This window comes from Phasianus colchicus, chromosome 17 (genome assembly GCF_987193195.1).
Source record: "Phasianus colchicus chromosome 17, bPhaCol1.hap1.1, whole genome shotgun sequence".
Taxonomy (NCBI): domain Eukaryota; kingdom Metazoa; phylum Chordata; class Aves; order Galliformes; family Phasianidae; genus Phasianus; species Phasianus colchicus.
Genome location: NC_143452.1, coordinates 13695054 through 13711768, shown reverse-complemented (window position 1 = coordinate 13711768; position 16715 = coordinate 13695054). Strand labels below are relative to the sequence as shown.

General features: G+C 42.0%; 2 protein-coding genes across 2 annotated transcripts; one reads left to right on the top strand and one right to left on the bottom strand.

The window, feature by feature from the left end:
• Positions 1-118: 118 nt before the first annotated feature.
• On the bottom strand, positions 119-7969 carry DPM1 (dolichyl-phosphate mannosyltransferase subunit 1, catalytic). The gene is made up of 9 exons (XM_031615975.2): positions 7836-7969; positions 7559-7658; positions 6381-6414; positions 5945-6021; positions 5811-5836; positions 4822-4917; positions 3274-3342; positions 2896-3010; positions 119-456 (listed from the first exon to the last, which is right to left on the bottom strand). Exons 1-9 carry the CDS (start codon positions 7940-7942, stop codon positions 352-354), a joined length of 729 nt encoding a protein of 242 aa, XP_031471835.1. The 5' UTR covers positions 7943-7969; the 3' UTR covers positions 119-351.
• MOCS3 (molybdenum cofactor synthesis 3) lies at positions 7941-11362 on the top strand. Its single transcript, XM_031615964.2, has one exon. The coding sequence runs from the start codon at positions 7941-7943 to the stop codon at positions 9456-9458; it is 1518 nt and encodes a 505-aa protein (XP_031471824.1). The 3' UTR covers positions 9459-11362.
• The last annotated feature ends 5353 nt before the right edge of the window (positions 11363-16715 follow it).

Here is a 16715-nt window from a genome sequence, read left to right as displayed (position 1 = left end):
ATGTCTTTAGCTCAAAGTCATCTTTAAACCTATGCTGAATAACAATTCATTTCTGAATGCAAAATATCATTTAGCTCTGTTTGTGTTCTTTATTAAGACATCATTTTTTATACAAAAGTAGTATAGGGTATATGTCTTTATTTTGACTAGTTTCACATACAGTTCATTTATTTTGAAAGGTGCATTTTGCAATACAGTCCATTTAGTTAATTATTCTTGGTTTGTTTAACTGTTAGTTTATAGCAGGTCTTCTGGTCACCAGGAAAGTTATCAAACTTCTGCTGTTATATTCTAAGCACCATAGCAATGGCAGAAAGTGTTTTTCTAAAGAAAGGAATTTAGGAGCAAATCTTATGTGGTAGCAAACAACGTCAAGAGTCCCTTTAAGAAGGAGACTATTTCATTGCCTCCTAGTTTAGATTCTCCATAGACACGGTCAACAAATGAAATAGGAACCTGTGGAAAAAAGCAATATTATTTTTAAGGTTCAAAACATATATAATGAGAAATTCTGCAATACAAAACCAAACCAAAATATGGACTTCAAGCTACAGCATGCTTATACAAGTGAGGTACACAAGTACCAGACTGGCTTCCTTTATCTCAGTCCCTCTTATCAGGGCTTTAATGATGGCCTGTAGCTGGGCAGCATGAACATATTAAGTTTACCACCTTCAAAGCTGATCCAAGAACAATACCCAGTGGGTGGATGACACAATAGGCAGAACAAACCTAATAGCACAAGCACACTGCAATTCTAGAGGCTCAGAATCAATCTTCGCTGCTTCCCCTGTTAGGTAAATTCAATACCTTTTAAGTCAGTGCCTCTATTAGGCAAATATCCCCTGCTGCCCTGAAACAGCATTCTGATCAGCTTTGCCACTGGCAAGAAGGTGATGCCTGAAAATGGCAGCTGGGGGTAGGACTTGCCTGTAAGAATATGCACTTTGTCTGCCTTTGGCCATTTTATAGATTATTTACAGGATTAAAAAAAAAAAAATCACCTTAAAAATCCATTTTGTTTTCATTAAGTGATTAACTCACTATCCATAAAGTGTTAGGAACATACATGCCAGGAAATACTTCATCAAAGGACTTGGAAGATGATGGAAAATGACCCTGCCCCAGGAAGTTAGAATATAGAGATGATAAACAGAAAAGTAAAAAAAAAAAAAAACCCAAATAATACAACAATCTTACTTATCAGTATGTGGCAGCAATGTGAACTCTGAGTTTGTTACAGATATCAGAAAGAAAGTCTTAAAGATAAAGTAGAATAATGAAGCAACCCTTTGGGTATCAGAACTCATCCCACATGTGAGAGGCTAAAGGAGGAAGGAGACTGCTTCCTTGGGAACATAACAGGAATTGTTGAGGGCGGCACAACGATCCCTCTACAGAACAGAGCGTATGTCCCAACACTGCCTCAGAGATATGAAGCTTACTGCAGGCAGGCAGTCTGTCAGGCTTTGAACCTGGAGACAAGCATCTTACATTTGATGCTTTGCAACCAGCAGAGGCATGCAAATCAACGAGTGGTGAGATCAAATAGTAGGCAGAAAAAAAGATCTGTGCAGCAGCACACAGAGATAGAAGCAAGCCAAGACTGCTTTTTTTTTTTTTAAAAACTAAAGAAGTGTATTTTAGTGTTTTCAAAACACATAAGAACTTTTCTCATCCTGCATTTCAGTACTGGATGTATAGACAGATGAGTATTTCATTCACCAATATTAAAAAGCAAGATGTGAATGCAGCTGGATGATAAAACCAAAGAAATTCAAGGTCAAACCCCAGCTACAGTCAGCATAGTGTTGTCACTCCATGAGTAAAAAAAAAACAGAAAGTCTGCTGTACTGTATAAATATAATATGTATAATACCCAATGTTCATACAGAAATGCAGTACACAACATTTAGAAAGGATCAGAACAGAGTTCTCCAACAGTTCACGGTCATGAAAATGGTGATGAACTGTTTCTGAGATTTGGCTGCAAAGAGAATTTCAGTGAATTCAGACACTATCAAGAGCAATTCAGTGAAATATAACAGGCAGCAATAAGACTGCTGGGAATATGGGATATAACTGTTGTTGTTTTTTTAATGACAGTTGACAGCACATCAAAAAAGTTCACAAGTGGGTAGCTGCAAGAGCTGGAAAGCTGGAAAAAATGAAATACTTTGAGACAACCAAGCTAGAAGTGTCTCTACAATAAAGAGGAGGAAAGAGGAGGCTAAGTGCAGGTTTTATGGTGCATCTGGAATTTCTCTCTTCTTTGAAGAACCTGATAAAATAACACCTAAAGAAATGGCAACAGGAAAAGGGAAGGTCCTGTCAGACAAGGGAATAAGCGAGTGGAATTTCCTATGTGGCAGTCATCTGGAAAAGATGGAAAAACTGTGCAACTTCATAGTAATTTGAAATCTTGCATATTCTTGGAGGTGCTCAGAATTTGCTACGCTTCCAGTAATCATAGAGAGGTTTGGGCTGGAAGGGACCTTTAAGATCACCTAGTTCCAGGGACACCTCCCTTCAGACCAGGTTACTCACAGCCCCATCCAGCCTGGCCTTGAGTGCTTCCAGGAAGAGGGCATCAACAAACTCATTGGGCAACCTGTTCCAGTGTCTCACCATCCTCACAGTGAAGAATTTCTTCCTGATGTTCAGTCTAAATCTCTTTCTTCCAGTTAAAAGCCATTTCCCCTCCTCCTGTCGCTGCCTGCCCTTATAAGAAGGGCATCCCCAGCTTTCCTGCAGGCCCCCCTTCAGGTCCTGGAAGGTCCCCTCAAAGCCTTCTCTTTTCCAGGCTGAAGAGCCCCAGTTCTCTCAGCCTGTACTCGTAACCTGTAACTGCATTTAAATGAAAGCACAATACACTTAACAGAAGTTTTACTATACCTCTCCGATCGTATATCCTAGCTGCCTGGCCCGAACAATCATTTCCATCTGGAAGACGTAGCCTTTAGAAACACATTTTTCCATTAATTTCTGTAAGACTTCTTTTCTGTATAACCTGAAAGCAATTACAAAGGAAACGAAACAAAGCTCAAACTTCAGAAGTCAGTACTCTGCATTTATGAATCTTAACTGTAATCATTCGTTCATACCATCATTATTTAAAAAAAATAATAATAAACAAAATCACTGGAGAAACAGTTCCTGCAACGTGGTCTACTATTTCTTACACCCTTCTCAAACAGCCTTCAATAAAGAAGACCTTACTCCAATTCCTATTATAGCAGTTTCTTAATTTCAAATAGAGTTTGCATACCATACCTGAAACTCCCTGTTAAATCTGATGCACCTGGCCTCAGCAAAACCTGAGTTATGAAATTGGCACCACGACTGTGAAAGGAAACAAATGTCAAAATAGCCCATTCACAATTCAGGAAGATGAAGCAGAGTTTCCAGAAAATAAGTTTAAAAATATACATATATATTGCTTAATATGAAACAATTGTATTTCTAATATACTTTCATGCTATATTTTATTAATGAATGCTTATCTTAAAGTGAAAACACAATATTACGTTTTTCAAATTTAAACGATTAAGATTATTGAACAACTGAAGGAAAAATGATTCTTAGATTGTTAGAAATTAGGTTTACTGTATGCTTGCTTATAGTAGACCTGTCAGTACAACTACACATTGTATTAAGATACAAAACAAATCTGACAACAGTCATAATTACATTTTATCCTTAACATTCACTGTGAGAGAATAAAGATGTTTCCTGGATAAATGTTACACCTAGATTTAGAAAAGCAAAACTTCACTTCAGCTTATTCTGCTTTCATAGTATAACGAGGAAGAATCTGCTTTAAAAAAAAAAAATGTTGCAAGAGTTATAGTCATAACTGACTTCTGTAGCTCACAGCTACGTGCTATCAGATGTGCACATGCTTTACATTGTAGAGCATGATGTAGAAGGATAATTGGTAATTTCCTTGTTTCCTTGGTAATTTCCACTGTTTTCTCATTTTCTCTCTTAAAAAAAAAAGAAGAGAAGCAGAGGCATGTATGCATTCTATTTAGATACACCAGAAGATAAGCAGTTATTCCATTACAGAAGGAGAAATCCAGATACTGTCCCTATGTCACCATCTCCAGATTACACTAACAGCACTCCAGCTCTAATTCCTTACAGTAAGGAGGAAACAGGTGTTAACTTATACTTATTCTCTTCAATTGTGGGGAGGAGAAGAGATACAAAACAAACTAGCTGATTAGCTCCTCAAAACCTGTGAGCCCCTACACAAGTGAGATGCCAGCCTCTACCTGCTTGGATGGCCTTGACATAGCTTTCCTCTGGTTTCTGGGTGAAACATTTCCCTAGTGCTCATTTTACCTGTTTTCCAGTAAGGTCTGAGTAATGATTTATTGACATTGATCACGTTAGACAATTCTTAGATTCTGGCAAATCAGAGTATCAACAGAAAGATTTAGAAAGATTTACTGTTAAGAGAAAGAGCCATTGCAGATCTAAATGCTAACTAATCATGTCTTGTAAACTTGAAAATGTGCCACAGTCTCAGTTCATTCTTCAGATGAGAGAGAAGCGTCCCAAATTGATGCTCTGTAGATATGTAGATTGAACCAGCCAGCTGTTTTTATCATGAACTTGTTGTTAAGTTCTTTCCTGATGGTTTTAATTGAAGACAAATTGTACACATTTCCATTATTTCATACCATTTTGCAGTACCCAGTACTATTAGAGACTCAGTTCAACGCACATAGAGTTATTGTTTGAGAGCTGTACTTGGAGCTCTTAATAATTTCTAAGTAACAAATTTAGGTGTAGATGTCTAGAAAAGATACTAACCTGATTAATTTTCTTTTCAAATCCCAACCATATACTCCTCCATTTCCTTTATACCTTGTTCCGGATACAATATCAAAATTGCCTTCTTTCTGCTTTCTATTAGAAATAGGTTTTTATCAGAAAAACAGGAAGAACATTTGTATGAAGTTAGTAGGAATTTCAAAATAAAAAGCGATCATTCAGTATAAGATGTACACTTACAAACCTTTAAACAAAGAGAGAACACAGCAAAACAACAGTTATGACCATTATTTAAAATAGTTCTTTATTACAGAACAATTAACTATCTTGAAGTATCTTATGATTATCTTTTAGCAACAATGTAACAGAATTCCAAAGACTAGTTTATAAATACTGACCTATCTATCATTTTTAAAGCTAGGATAATCTTCAGATTTTAAGATCTGATCTAAGTATTTAAATTACACAACCCCACAGTAAGGAGAAAAATAGGTCTGGAACTATCCCTAGTACAAATCATGCCAAGCTGTAACACTTTTGGCCTCTGGTACTACTTAGCAAGAAAGTTCACAATTATTTAACTACCCTGAGTCTGTTTACTGTTTCTCATGAGTTGAAGTGTTACAGGGAGAGGAAAGTAAGAGGTAAACAGAAGGAAGGAAGTATTTGACAATTAAATGTGAACTTGGTCCTCCAGTCAATATTCCTGCATTCACACAAGGAGATCACTCGCACTGGATGATTATTTTTATATATATGTATGCATAAGTGCAGTTTTCTAAGCTGAACCACCATTACAAGAAAGAAGAGTGCTGCAACACACATGTTCTCTGTTAGTTTAAACTTGGGGATTTTTTAGTCCAGTAGGAAATTATTTTTTTTCTGGATATTTTGGAACAAACCTAATGAAGTCACATCACTTGTACTGGAAGTGTTGCCCTGACCATTTCTTACTACAATTAAACAGCTTTCAAATCTTACTACAAAACAGTAAACATTTACATGTTTAAACTAGAAGAAGGACCCACCTGATGAACTCTGGAATAAATTTTGGCTGAAATAGAAAGAAAACAGATGAAATAAGAGAAAGGAGTTCAGGGGGAGAAATAAAGAAAGATTTAATTAAAATAGATTAAAAACCTACGTGTAAAATACAACTTACATGGTGAGATAGGTCAGCATCCATAATAACAATAAAATTCCCAGTGGCGTGCTTCATTCCATGGATATAGGCAGTGCCTGATGAAAACAGTACAGAAAGAATTTCCATCTGTATTTTAACACATGCAGTCTTCTAGCCACAGCTTTCTCTTCTTTAAAATCGTTAAGTTTCACCAGAAAATGATTAACAAATACTGCTAAAGTGATACACTGTCAGTCAAATGTTAAAGCTGTTTTTTTTGTTTGTTTGTTTGTTTCCCCCCCCCATCATTTCAGCACTAGGTTTTTTAAGTGTTGGCCTTGTCACCCTACTGCACTAGGGATGCATAGAGAAACAAGACTTGATAGGTGGGCTGCTACCTGAAATGACATTCAGAAGCACCACAAGCACTACATATTCATTTACTTACTACAAACCATAATTAACAAGGACTTACCAAGGCCCAACTTCTTTGGTCTGGGTCTTAGAAGCTGCAAGATACACAAAAATATATCATCTATTAATTGAAGAACAGGTTTTAATTACTTTTGTGACACCTTTGAATTCTATATTTTTAGGTGTAAAAAATACTTGAAAAACTCATTTTCCTTTTTAGAAATCTAGTTGATACATAAAAATAAACTAATCAGAGAAAACACAGGAAAAGCAAACTATTGCATGAAACAGGTCGTGTCATATTTAGAAATAAACTCCTTACTTTTATTCTCATTTCATCCTATTAAAAGTACCATCCCTGCAATTGAAGGATTTCCTCAAGTTGCACCATCAGGTGTACAGTTAAGAACCCAAACAAAGGCCTTCTTAACACCACTACTTTAAAGGAATTGCTAAGCACTAACAGTGAACACTCTGCCACAGCACGATGCCGCATGGTACCAACACAAATAACACTTCCACCAACGTCAAGATTCCCACATGCATACAGATGTACCTGAGGAGTAAGGACCATGCAAGAACACCATTTGTCTTTCAGAAGTTGAGCAAACCAGATTCCTAACCCGTGCTAAGTACCCTCCTTCCTGCAGGGCCGTATCACTTCCTATCATTGGTGCTTCTGCTGATTATTGTTTTGGTTCCCGCTCCCCCTTCACCCCGGTTGTTTTCCGTGATGGTCAGAGTTGAAACTTCTACAGAAAAGGAAAATCGATTCCTCTCCTGCTTCCTTGAACGTGCTGCCCTCAATCAGAGCGCACTGCGACAGAAAGCAGTTTTGTACCCACGGCGCTGCCTCGGCTCGGGAGGAACAGAAGAACACTCGGTGGCTAAAGCGGATCAGGGCCAGAACCGAGAAGTGCAATTCCACGAGGAGCCGCGGCTGCCTCGCACTGCTGCGCTAACGGACGTCCCGGCCCGCCGATCGGACACCGAGGAGATGCACTCAGCTCCGCCCGCTCACCGCCTTCGCGCTCTGACCGGTTCGGCCCGACCCCCGCCCGCCCCGGCGCACGGAGGCGGCAGCGAGCGCCGCCGGTACCGGAGGAGCGCATGGACGAACAGCCGCGCGCCTCCACCGCCCCGCCCGGCTGAGCGGCGGCGAGCTGCGGGGCGGCACGCGGCGCTGAGGGCTGCCGGCGCTTCCCGGCGGGAGGAGAGACGGGAAGAAGCGCGACTCACGATTGTGTCCGACCCGTAGATCGCCTCCAGCTGCTCGGCAACCTGCTGCGTCCCGTCCGGGCTGCCATCGTCTATGACGATAATTTCGAAGTCCGTCCCGCTGAAACCAGAAATACCTCGTAAGCGGACTCACGGAGGACCGATTTCCTCCCCTGCGTCGCTTCATACGGCGCGAAACAGAACGCGAGATCTTCAGACGGCAGCCTACGCTACGGCACATATCAAGGCTGCGACGCCGTGCTCGCAGCGCTAAGACCGGCCGTCGAGCCGGCCGTACCTCTGGCGGAAGGTGCGCACGAGCAGCCACACGACCAGCGGCAGATTCTCGCGCTCGTTGTAGGTGGGCAGCAGCACCGAGAACTTATCGCCACTGCGCGCCGCCATGTCACAGCGCGGCTCCTCCCGGCACCGCGCAGCCAATCAGCGCTCGCCGCGGGGCCGGAAGTCGCCGGCCGGAGGCGGAAGCTGGGTCCGCCCGCCCTTCTCCGTAGACATGGCCGGCGGTGCGGAGGCGGCGTGGTTGAGTGTTGAGATCGAGCAGCGGGAGCGGGAGCTGCGCAGCTTGCGGGAGCAGTTAGCTGCTGTCCTGGCGGGGGAGTGCGGTGGAGCCGCCGAGCAGGGTGCCGATGCCGCCGACGCCGCCTTCCCCGCCAAGCTCCCCCCTCTGCCCGCCCAGGCCGCGCTGAGTCCCGCCGATATCCTGCGGTACAGCCGGCAGCTGGTGCTGCCTGAGCTGGGCGTGCGGGGACAGCTGCTGCTGGCCCGCTCCTCCGTGCTCGTGGTGGGCTGCGGCGGTCTGGGTTGCCCCCTCGCCCAGTACCTGGCCGCGGCCGGCGTGGGCCGCCTGGGGCTGGTGGATCATGACGTGGTGGAGACGAGCAACTTGCACCGGCAGGTGCTGCACGGGGAGGCCCGCCGGGGGTTCCCCAAGGCCGCGTCTGCCGCGGCGGCCTTGCGGCAGCTCAACTCCACGGTGCAGTACGTGCCCTACTGCGGGGCTCTGAGTCCGCGCAGCGCCTTGCAGCTGGTGCGGCAGTACGACGTGGTGGCCGACTGCTCCGACAACGTGCCCACCAGGTACTTGGTGAACGACGCCTGTGTCCTGGCTGGGAAGCCCCTGGTGTCTGGCAGTGCTCTCCGGCTGGAGGGGCAGCTGGTCGTGTACAACTACCAGGGAGGGCCCTGCTACCGCTGCCTTTTCCCCAAACCACCTCCACCAGAGACGGTGACTAACTGTGCGGATGGGGGAGTGCTGGGTGTCGTGCCGGGCATCGTGGGGTGTATTCAGGCCTTGGAAGTGTTGAAGATTGTTTCAGGGATGGGTTCCTCCTTCAATCGGTTCATGCTGATGTTTGATGCCCAGGAAGGGCGGTTTCGCAACATCAAGTTAAGACCGAAAAGATCAGACTGTGCTGTTTGTGGTGACAATCCATCTGTCACTTGCCTTCAGGATTATGAGGCATTTTGTGGCTCTTCTGCGACAGACAAATGTAGAACTTTACATCTGTTGTCCAGCAAAGACAGGATATCTGTTGAGGAATACAAAAAACTGTTGGATGGGCAAATTCCTCATGTATTGCTAGATGTTCGCCCGCAGGTTGAAGTGGATATCTGTCGCCTGGAACATGCTGTCCACATTCCTTTGAGTAAATTAGAGGAAAAAGATGAAGAATATCTGGAATACTTACAGAAAAGAATTTGTGAAGAAAAGCAGAGAACTGATGGCCAAACATGTTTTCCTGTGTATGTTGTTTGCAAATTAGGAAATGACTCCCAGAAGGCTGTAAGAATTCTGCAGGAGTTACCTGTCAAAGAATTTGGTCCTGTATTAGCTAAGGATATTAAAGGGGGGCTCATGTCTTGGGCCAGTAGAATTGACCCAACATTTCCTCAGTACTAAAAATTTAAATGTTAAAAATAAAAAAGAATATTAACAGTAAATTCTCTAGAGTTTAGTTTTCTTTGTGCAACATCTATATCATGTGAGTCAAATGAGATATAAATACTATGCTCTTTTTAATAGTATATTTTAAAGTTAAATGTATTTTTATAGATGCTTGATTTTTTTTTTAATGTAAAAATATGAAACTATTCATAGAAATTGGAAGAAATAAATTTTTTGTTCTTATTTAAAAGTGAACACTTGGAATGATTGCTTAATTGTGCATGTGATGATTGTTTGTTTTTAATGACCAATGCATTATTTTGTTGTAAAGAGCTATGTACGTCTAAGTAGTTCTCATAGATAAACTGAATGAATAAGAAATAGTGTCACAACAGGGAGCTGCCACAGTCCTCATCATGTATACATAGCAATTATACTAATACAGATGTAGGTTCTTTTTTAATTTCTGAGGAGGAAAACATCTGTCATGACCAATCTTTGCATTACACAAGATGAAAGAGAATGCTAACATTATAATAATTATTACGAATTATTAGTAGTTAATAATTAATAATTATTATTAATAGTAAAAAAAGTAGATTTTAACAAAATAAGTTGTGGAACATCCACATCACCTACTTTACTGTAACATGCCGTGCATTTTAGCAGTAACAGATACATTTATGTATACGGAGATATCTTTGCAGTTTAGAGGACAACAAAAGCATTCAAGGCCATGACTTAATGTAATTGTGGTATGTAACGTGGGAGTTGTAAGTAAAGACCACTTGAGGCAGGGTGTCAAGGCTTGGTTGAATTTTGGGTTTTGGTTTTTGGGAATCAGAAACCAGAGAGACTTACCTGAAATGCATGACTTCGTTTTCATTTTTTCTGTGTTGAGTGCAATGGCAATGATTCTTTAATGTCTGACCTACTGATGCTAAACCCTTAGTGATACGTCACACATCCACTTGACCTGAAAAAGTGATCCTTTTCAGTCACTGAAAGCAAGGTGAACGTATGAACCTTCCACTGATACTTTTGGGGACAGGATGAAGAAGAAGACTGATTCTAAATGTGTGCTGCTTCCAGTAGATAGAAATCATGTTTATAGTCTTTTCCTGATTACATTCTTAGGGGCGGATTTACACAAACTGTGAAAGAAAAAAAGAGCTGATAATAAAGCCTGCTATGTTTTGTGTGACTTTTTGTTGCTGTCCACTCATTTATGTGGGCTTGCTGAAGCACTATGCAAATTTTACTGTCTTCAAGATGTGCTGGACTCTTGGGAGATTATGTGAAAAATCAAGAGTGAGAATCATTACTGAGCCCAAATTGATCTTATTGGAAGCTTACCTTTCATTCTGGCTTGATTTATTTGTTGAACTCTTCTCAAACACAGCAGACACGTGGTGATTTCTCTTTGCACCAGGAAGTGTCATAGCGTATCTCCAGAATTTCGAAGAGAAGCAATAAAACTCTCATTTTGTATTGCTGCCAACGTACTGCCTAAGTATTGATGCATGTTGTCATTGTGAATAAAAATGAGCTGCTTTATTTAAGGAGCTTACAGTGCAGTTGGTCTGATGTCTTACCAGAAGGGGTCAGGGCACTCAACAGAGTGTCTTTTTATCTCTCAGTCTTGATGTTGTGAGGCTTCTTTTTGCTTCTTTGATCATACTTTCTTTTAAAGTGGCTTACTGGATTTTGGCACAGGGACTGCAGGAAACAGCTTCCTGTTGGAGGTTTAGAATAATAGGCAGTGGCTGCAGCATTTGTTCTTGATTACTGTGTTTGAATGTCTGCCACATGTAGGTCTAGAGGATAGCTTCAGGGTTCAGGAATAAACTTAAATACATAAATTTGTTTTCTCTTAAGATGTGGTGGTTATTTTAAGGCACAGCAAATCATCTGGTCTAGCCTTTATATAAGTCTAAAATGTATTTAATGCAGAGCATTAATGTGCCTTGATAAACTAAAATCTTCCTTATTTTGTTGGCAGGAAACTTATCTCAAAACTCCAACAAATTCAACATTCACCTAATATTGAAATGTGTTATTTCAAATGAAAATTAATGGGACTGTTTGGTAGACAAATCCATAAGGGATGTGTCCAAAGCAAGTTTTTAAAATTCAAGTACTGGAATTTTAGCTGTGTGAGCATCTTCATGATTATCCTATTAGTAAGCGTGATTTTGGGTCAAAATCTAACTGTTCAGAACAAAACTGTGCACTGGAAGCTTGAAGTACTGCAAGCTCAAATTTCTTTCTTTATTTTTAAAATAATTTTTTTAATATGAAAGCTCTGTGCTGTGCTTTGTAAAATTATACCAGAAAATACTCATAAGGATGTTTGCTAGGTGGCACTGCGAGTTTGTAAACCAAACCATTCCCTAGGCCACAACAGATGCAATTCTACCATAGCAAGAGCTGAGGTGCATTTATATAAATGTGCAGTTCTTTTGAAAAAAGACCAGGGAAACAGAATGGCATGAAGCAGGGTAATCGAATCATACTTACAGTTTTCCAAGAAAAAATTGTAAAAGCAGTGATCTTTCTGAGGTGCATTTTGAACATCATTTATTTCAGAGACTTCACCTGAGTTTTTCACGTACCACGTCCAAATCCCCACTGAATAAAGTGGATTCCTCTGGAAAAAAAAACTGAGTTTGCGGACCTGGTGTGGTCCACAGACCACAGACAGAACAAGGCTGTGCAAACACCCGTGCCTAGAGCTCAGAAACATTCCTGTGGTAATAAAACTGGATTGTGAACCTTAGTGTTCCATACAGTGCTGTAGGGACAGATTTTTTGATGCCTGTTTTTAGTATTTAAGATCTGTAACAAAAAATAAACGTAATACAAATAAAAAATAAACCCTACAGGCGTATTTAGTGCAAACGTGTGAACCTACAAATAGCAAACTGGCATTGTCTGCAGAAATTTCAGGTAACAAAAGCAGCTGTTGCTCTCTGAAAGTGCAGTAACAGAAGTGATGAAACAAGTACTGTGAGATACTTGCACTTCTGGTATTTTGTGCAGGTGGTAAAATCGTGGTGAAGAGCAAAAAACAGCTTCCATCCAAAATGGCACCTGTCATGAATGTCATCAGAAAAGGAGACTAATAAAAAATTATCTATTGCAGTAAAGCTAGTCTATTGCAATACAAGTTTCCCAGTCAGAAATACAACCTATCTGTGTCAGGTGTTGGTATCTACTGAAAGCTACAGTCTGGCCACAGCTGTAGCCAGAAAGAAGACTTGAAGGGTCTGCTGAGATACAGGAGTGCAGGCCATGCTGTGCATGGTTTCAGTTCTTCTCTGCCTTCCTAACCCTGCCCATGGCGTCACCACTGCTCTCCTCAGGAGCAGCACAGTTTGAACACTGAAAGAGGCCTATGAGAAGCAGAGCACCAGTTCTCTGTCACAAGAAACAAGAACAACTGTGGACTTGACTCGTCTGAGAGTATGGAAGTTTGCACTCTCTCTAACCTAGTTAGTAAGTGCTTGTCAGCATCTGTTCCTGCTCGAGGAGAAAACATGGAGAGGGCTTTTGCTGTGAGTGGAAGGGATGCTGGGCTACCTGCGTGGCGGCCAACAGTGGCCCTGCTTTGGGGCGGCCCAGAAGTGTGTGTTGACTGCAGCTCTTGCTGATGGGAGCCGTCATCTCTGGAGGAGGAAACCTGCAGTGGGTGTTCTGTGGCTGCTCCGGCCCGAGGCCCTCCTGTGCCAGGAGCTGCTCTTCGTGCAGGGTGCCCGTGCTGTTGCTAAGAGACCAAAGCTCAACTCGCAAAGAAAGCTTATTTCCAAATACAAAATGGCTCCTCTTGTAGACTGGCTGGGAATTGAGGTCTCTTATGCAAATGGGCATTCACCTGCTCATGAGTGGAAGGCAGCTCTTGTTTTGAGCGGTGGACTGCAAACTTAATGACATAAAGGTCTGAAATTTAGGAAGGACCAATTGTAACTTTGTAAATGTGCACTGATGTTTGCACAGACGCAGAGTCATATGTGCACAGACGTGGCACAGTCATATTCCAGATGCTTTGTGGGAGAACCATAGGTTTTAGGTAGAACTTACAGAAATCATTTCCAAGGCACGCGTATTTCGAACCCATTTGGTGGAACTGCTCTTGTCTCGTGCTTTGTTACTGCACCTTTGGGTGGTAACAGGCATAAAGGTTGAAACTTGTCAGAGCACTCGATAGGTGCATTTTTACCATTAATTGATTAAAATTGAATGTTTTGAGCCTACTCTGCGCTTCAGATGAGAGCACCAATGGCTTTTTTGACGCTCAGAACTCCAGCGTTTGCTTTGAGTTGCTCTCCTGCAGTGCTGATCTACTCAATATATGAGTTTTGACACTTTTGAAACAAAGTTTCAGACATAACTTTTCTCCTTTGCTTTCTGCCCGAAGTTCTGTTGTCTTCTCATCTCCTGCCCTGATTAGTGTTAATTTCCTTTTCTATTCATATTTTTAGTACTGTACTGCCGTCCATCCAAAGCACCATTATGAAATGAAGTTCCTTGTAATTATTTCTCAGATGCAGTTACCTAAATCAGTTCTTTAGTTTTCACAGTGACAACTTCAACTTCACATTCTGATCTTAGTTAGCCTTTTAAAACACCAATCATTTTGTAGATTCTCACATCTCTTTCCTTATTTCCTTTTCTCCTGCACTGTGGCTAAAAGTACTGACAGCACCAAAGTACAATGCTTTTAAGAAAAAAGCTCACAGCACTGTTCTATTAGTGCATGAGAATGACTAAGAATAATGGACCGGGACTCAGGTTACAGACGTTGATGGAGATTGCCTTATGATTACACCATGGTGCTGTTGAGTGCTGGATATTGCAGAGACAGATAAAATCCCAAAGGGAGAAGTTTTGGGACATGTCCTGGCACAGCACTGCAGAGCTTCCTTTTAGTCTTCCTTTTGCTAATCTCAGGTACTACTAATGGCTGTGATTGATACTGTCAGTCTCAGAGCTCTGCAGGCTTTGCTCTAATGCAGGGCTGTGCCTGTGCTGGGTATTTTGGGTGAATATTGAAGCTTTTTGTGCATGGAGCTTTCCTGCGGGTGAGGCTACGCCTCACGCTGCTGGGGAAACCCGTGCTTTCTGATCAGAGGGGCTGCTTGGAGTCGTCTGTGTGACACTGCTATTTTAAGATTTATTTACCATGAATCAAGAGCAGAAAGAGGCTGATAGCCTTTCTCCACACCTTTGCTGACATTACAATGGGTTTTGTTCTAGTGTCACTCACAGCAGCAGATTCCTCTGCACTGGGCACCTTCCCTGTTACCATAGCTCCGTATGATACACAGTTGCTGTGATGCCTGCAGGGTACTTCCATCTGGGAAGGCAAGATAGGCACTGGTGAGCAGTACTGTAAGCAATTGCATTGCAGACAAATTGTTCTTATTTGTTGTGGCTACATCCTACCTGTTCTTCATGCCTACCTGTTTATCCTTTCCTGTTCTTTCTCTCTGCTGTGAGCTCTGCGGGTATATAAGTAGGGAGGATGACAAAGATTCTTGAGCCATAAGCAGCACTACTAACACAATTTCCAGCCAAATCATGTTCTGAAATTATATGTGGAGGTGTAGATTTGTGTATACACAACTAACAAACAGTGCACTATGTGCCCATGCATACTGCTACAATGAACAGGGTAGCACAGTTGCATCTGTGGAAGCTCCAGCACTACCCTTTCTTTTAGACTTTTTGTGGACTTTTGGATATAGATTAATTTTTTTTTAGAGCCCTAGACAACAGGGAACCAAATAGTCCCTGTTTGACCATTTAGTTTAGAGCCTGAATCTGGCAAGGTCATTAGTATTTGGATATTGGACTAGGGATTACACCTTGGTGTAATCTGTTTTGTTTGTTTACAAGCACGACTGTGGAACTCCTTCTCTTCCTAAATGCAAGTTTCATTTGACCACAGGGAACCTTTCTGAGGAGAAAAGTCACCCCACCAAAGCAGTGGCTCAGTGGGTCACCCACATCAGTGCTTCCAAGGAAGGGTGGGTGTGAGCTCATGGCTGGCACTGGGAGCACAGAGCCCTGCAAGTGTGGCCTTACATGACCCTGTGTTAAAATGGAGCTACAAATTTACATCCTAATGACAACATTTGGGGTCTACAGGCCTGAACTTTATCTATAGCAGCTTTTCCCAGCGCAGAAAGATGTGAGTGCTCTTCTCATTGATCATCTCCTATCTGCTATATTAAATCCTTGCCTGCCCACAGGTTCATGCTCAGTGGCAGTTCTTTTCTCTTTTGTGCATAACACAGCAGTGGCATTTTTTTAACAAACACTTTATAAGTTTGAGAAAAATGGGTCGATCCTCTGACAGCAAAAAAACCCAACGATGTCACAGTTTGTGTTGGTAAGATGCAGTCCAAATATTTTTAACATCTTTCTGAAGATGGATGCCGCGGGCTGCTGCTCCTGGGTCGGGATTCCCGGCTCTCAGCCTGAGCTGCCAGGAGCGGCCCGAAGGTGGCGATGTCGGATCCTCGAACGGCCGTCGCTGCGGTCCGTACCGTCGGAATCTTCTCGGAACCGAGCGCTGACACGCGCGTGGGAGTTACAGCTCCTCGGTAATCCGGAGAGCTGACCGATGCAACTGCAGTGCGTGCATTTTGAGTACTAAAACTTTTAGTGTTAGGAATTCAATCATATTTAAAGACGGCAAATAATGGTACATTTTTGTTGACAAGGAAGACTTTGACTTTGCATGCAAGTGCTATGCAAAAATGCATCGTGGTTTTGTGCAGGTGCTCGAAGTGCTTTTGGAGTTTCTGCTGTCAGAGGAAAAGCAAAGAGCCAGTGGGAAAAAAATCCTCCTTCAGGTTTTCACTAATCAGCTCAAGAGGAATGTTTGATTGATGCAATTTCAGTGCATACCGAAGCCCATATTTTGGAGTGAAGATGCCAACTATTGATGCTGATGCTTCTTTTCAAATCATGTTTGTTTTCATTCTGTGATACCCAAACTGAATTTGTGGTCCCTAACTTTGCCTAACAAACAGATAACTTTCTCCAGTTATTGTACCATACGATGCTTTGCTGTCTTAATTTTCCCCACTCAGGTTATCCACTGAAGCATTCCTCTCAAAAATTAAATACAATTTCAATTATACAGTGTCTCAGATGATTTTCTTGATTTCCCAAAATGTGCTTCTAATTCTGAGTGAGACTGAGTCATCCTTTCCTTGGCTGACCTGAGAACTGCTATCACTATAAAAGTCCTGGAGAATAACG

Coding starts and splice junctions, on each gene's coding strand:
- DPM1 (XM_031615975.2), bottom strand. CDS start 7,942: ATGGCGGCGCGCAGTGGCGATAAGTTCTCGGTGCTGCTGCCCACCTAC. Junction 3,011..3,273: donor GATTTAACAGGGAGTTTCAG/GTATGGTATGCA, acceptor AATTGCTTTCAG/GTTATACAGAAAAGAAGTCT. Junction 457..2,895: donor TAGGATATACGATCGGAGAG/GTATAGTAAAAC, acceptor TTTTTTCCACAG/GTTCCTATTTCATTTGTTGA.
- MOCS3 (XM_031615964.2), top strand. CDS start 7,941: ATGTCACAGCGCGGCTCCTCCCGGCACCGCGCAGCCAATCAGCGCTCG.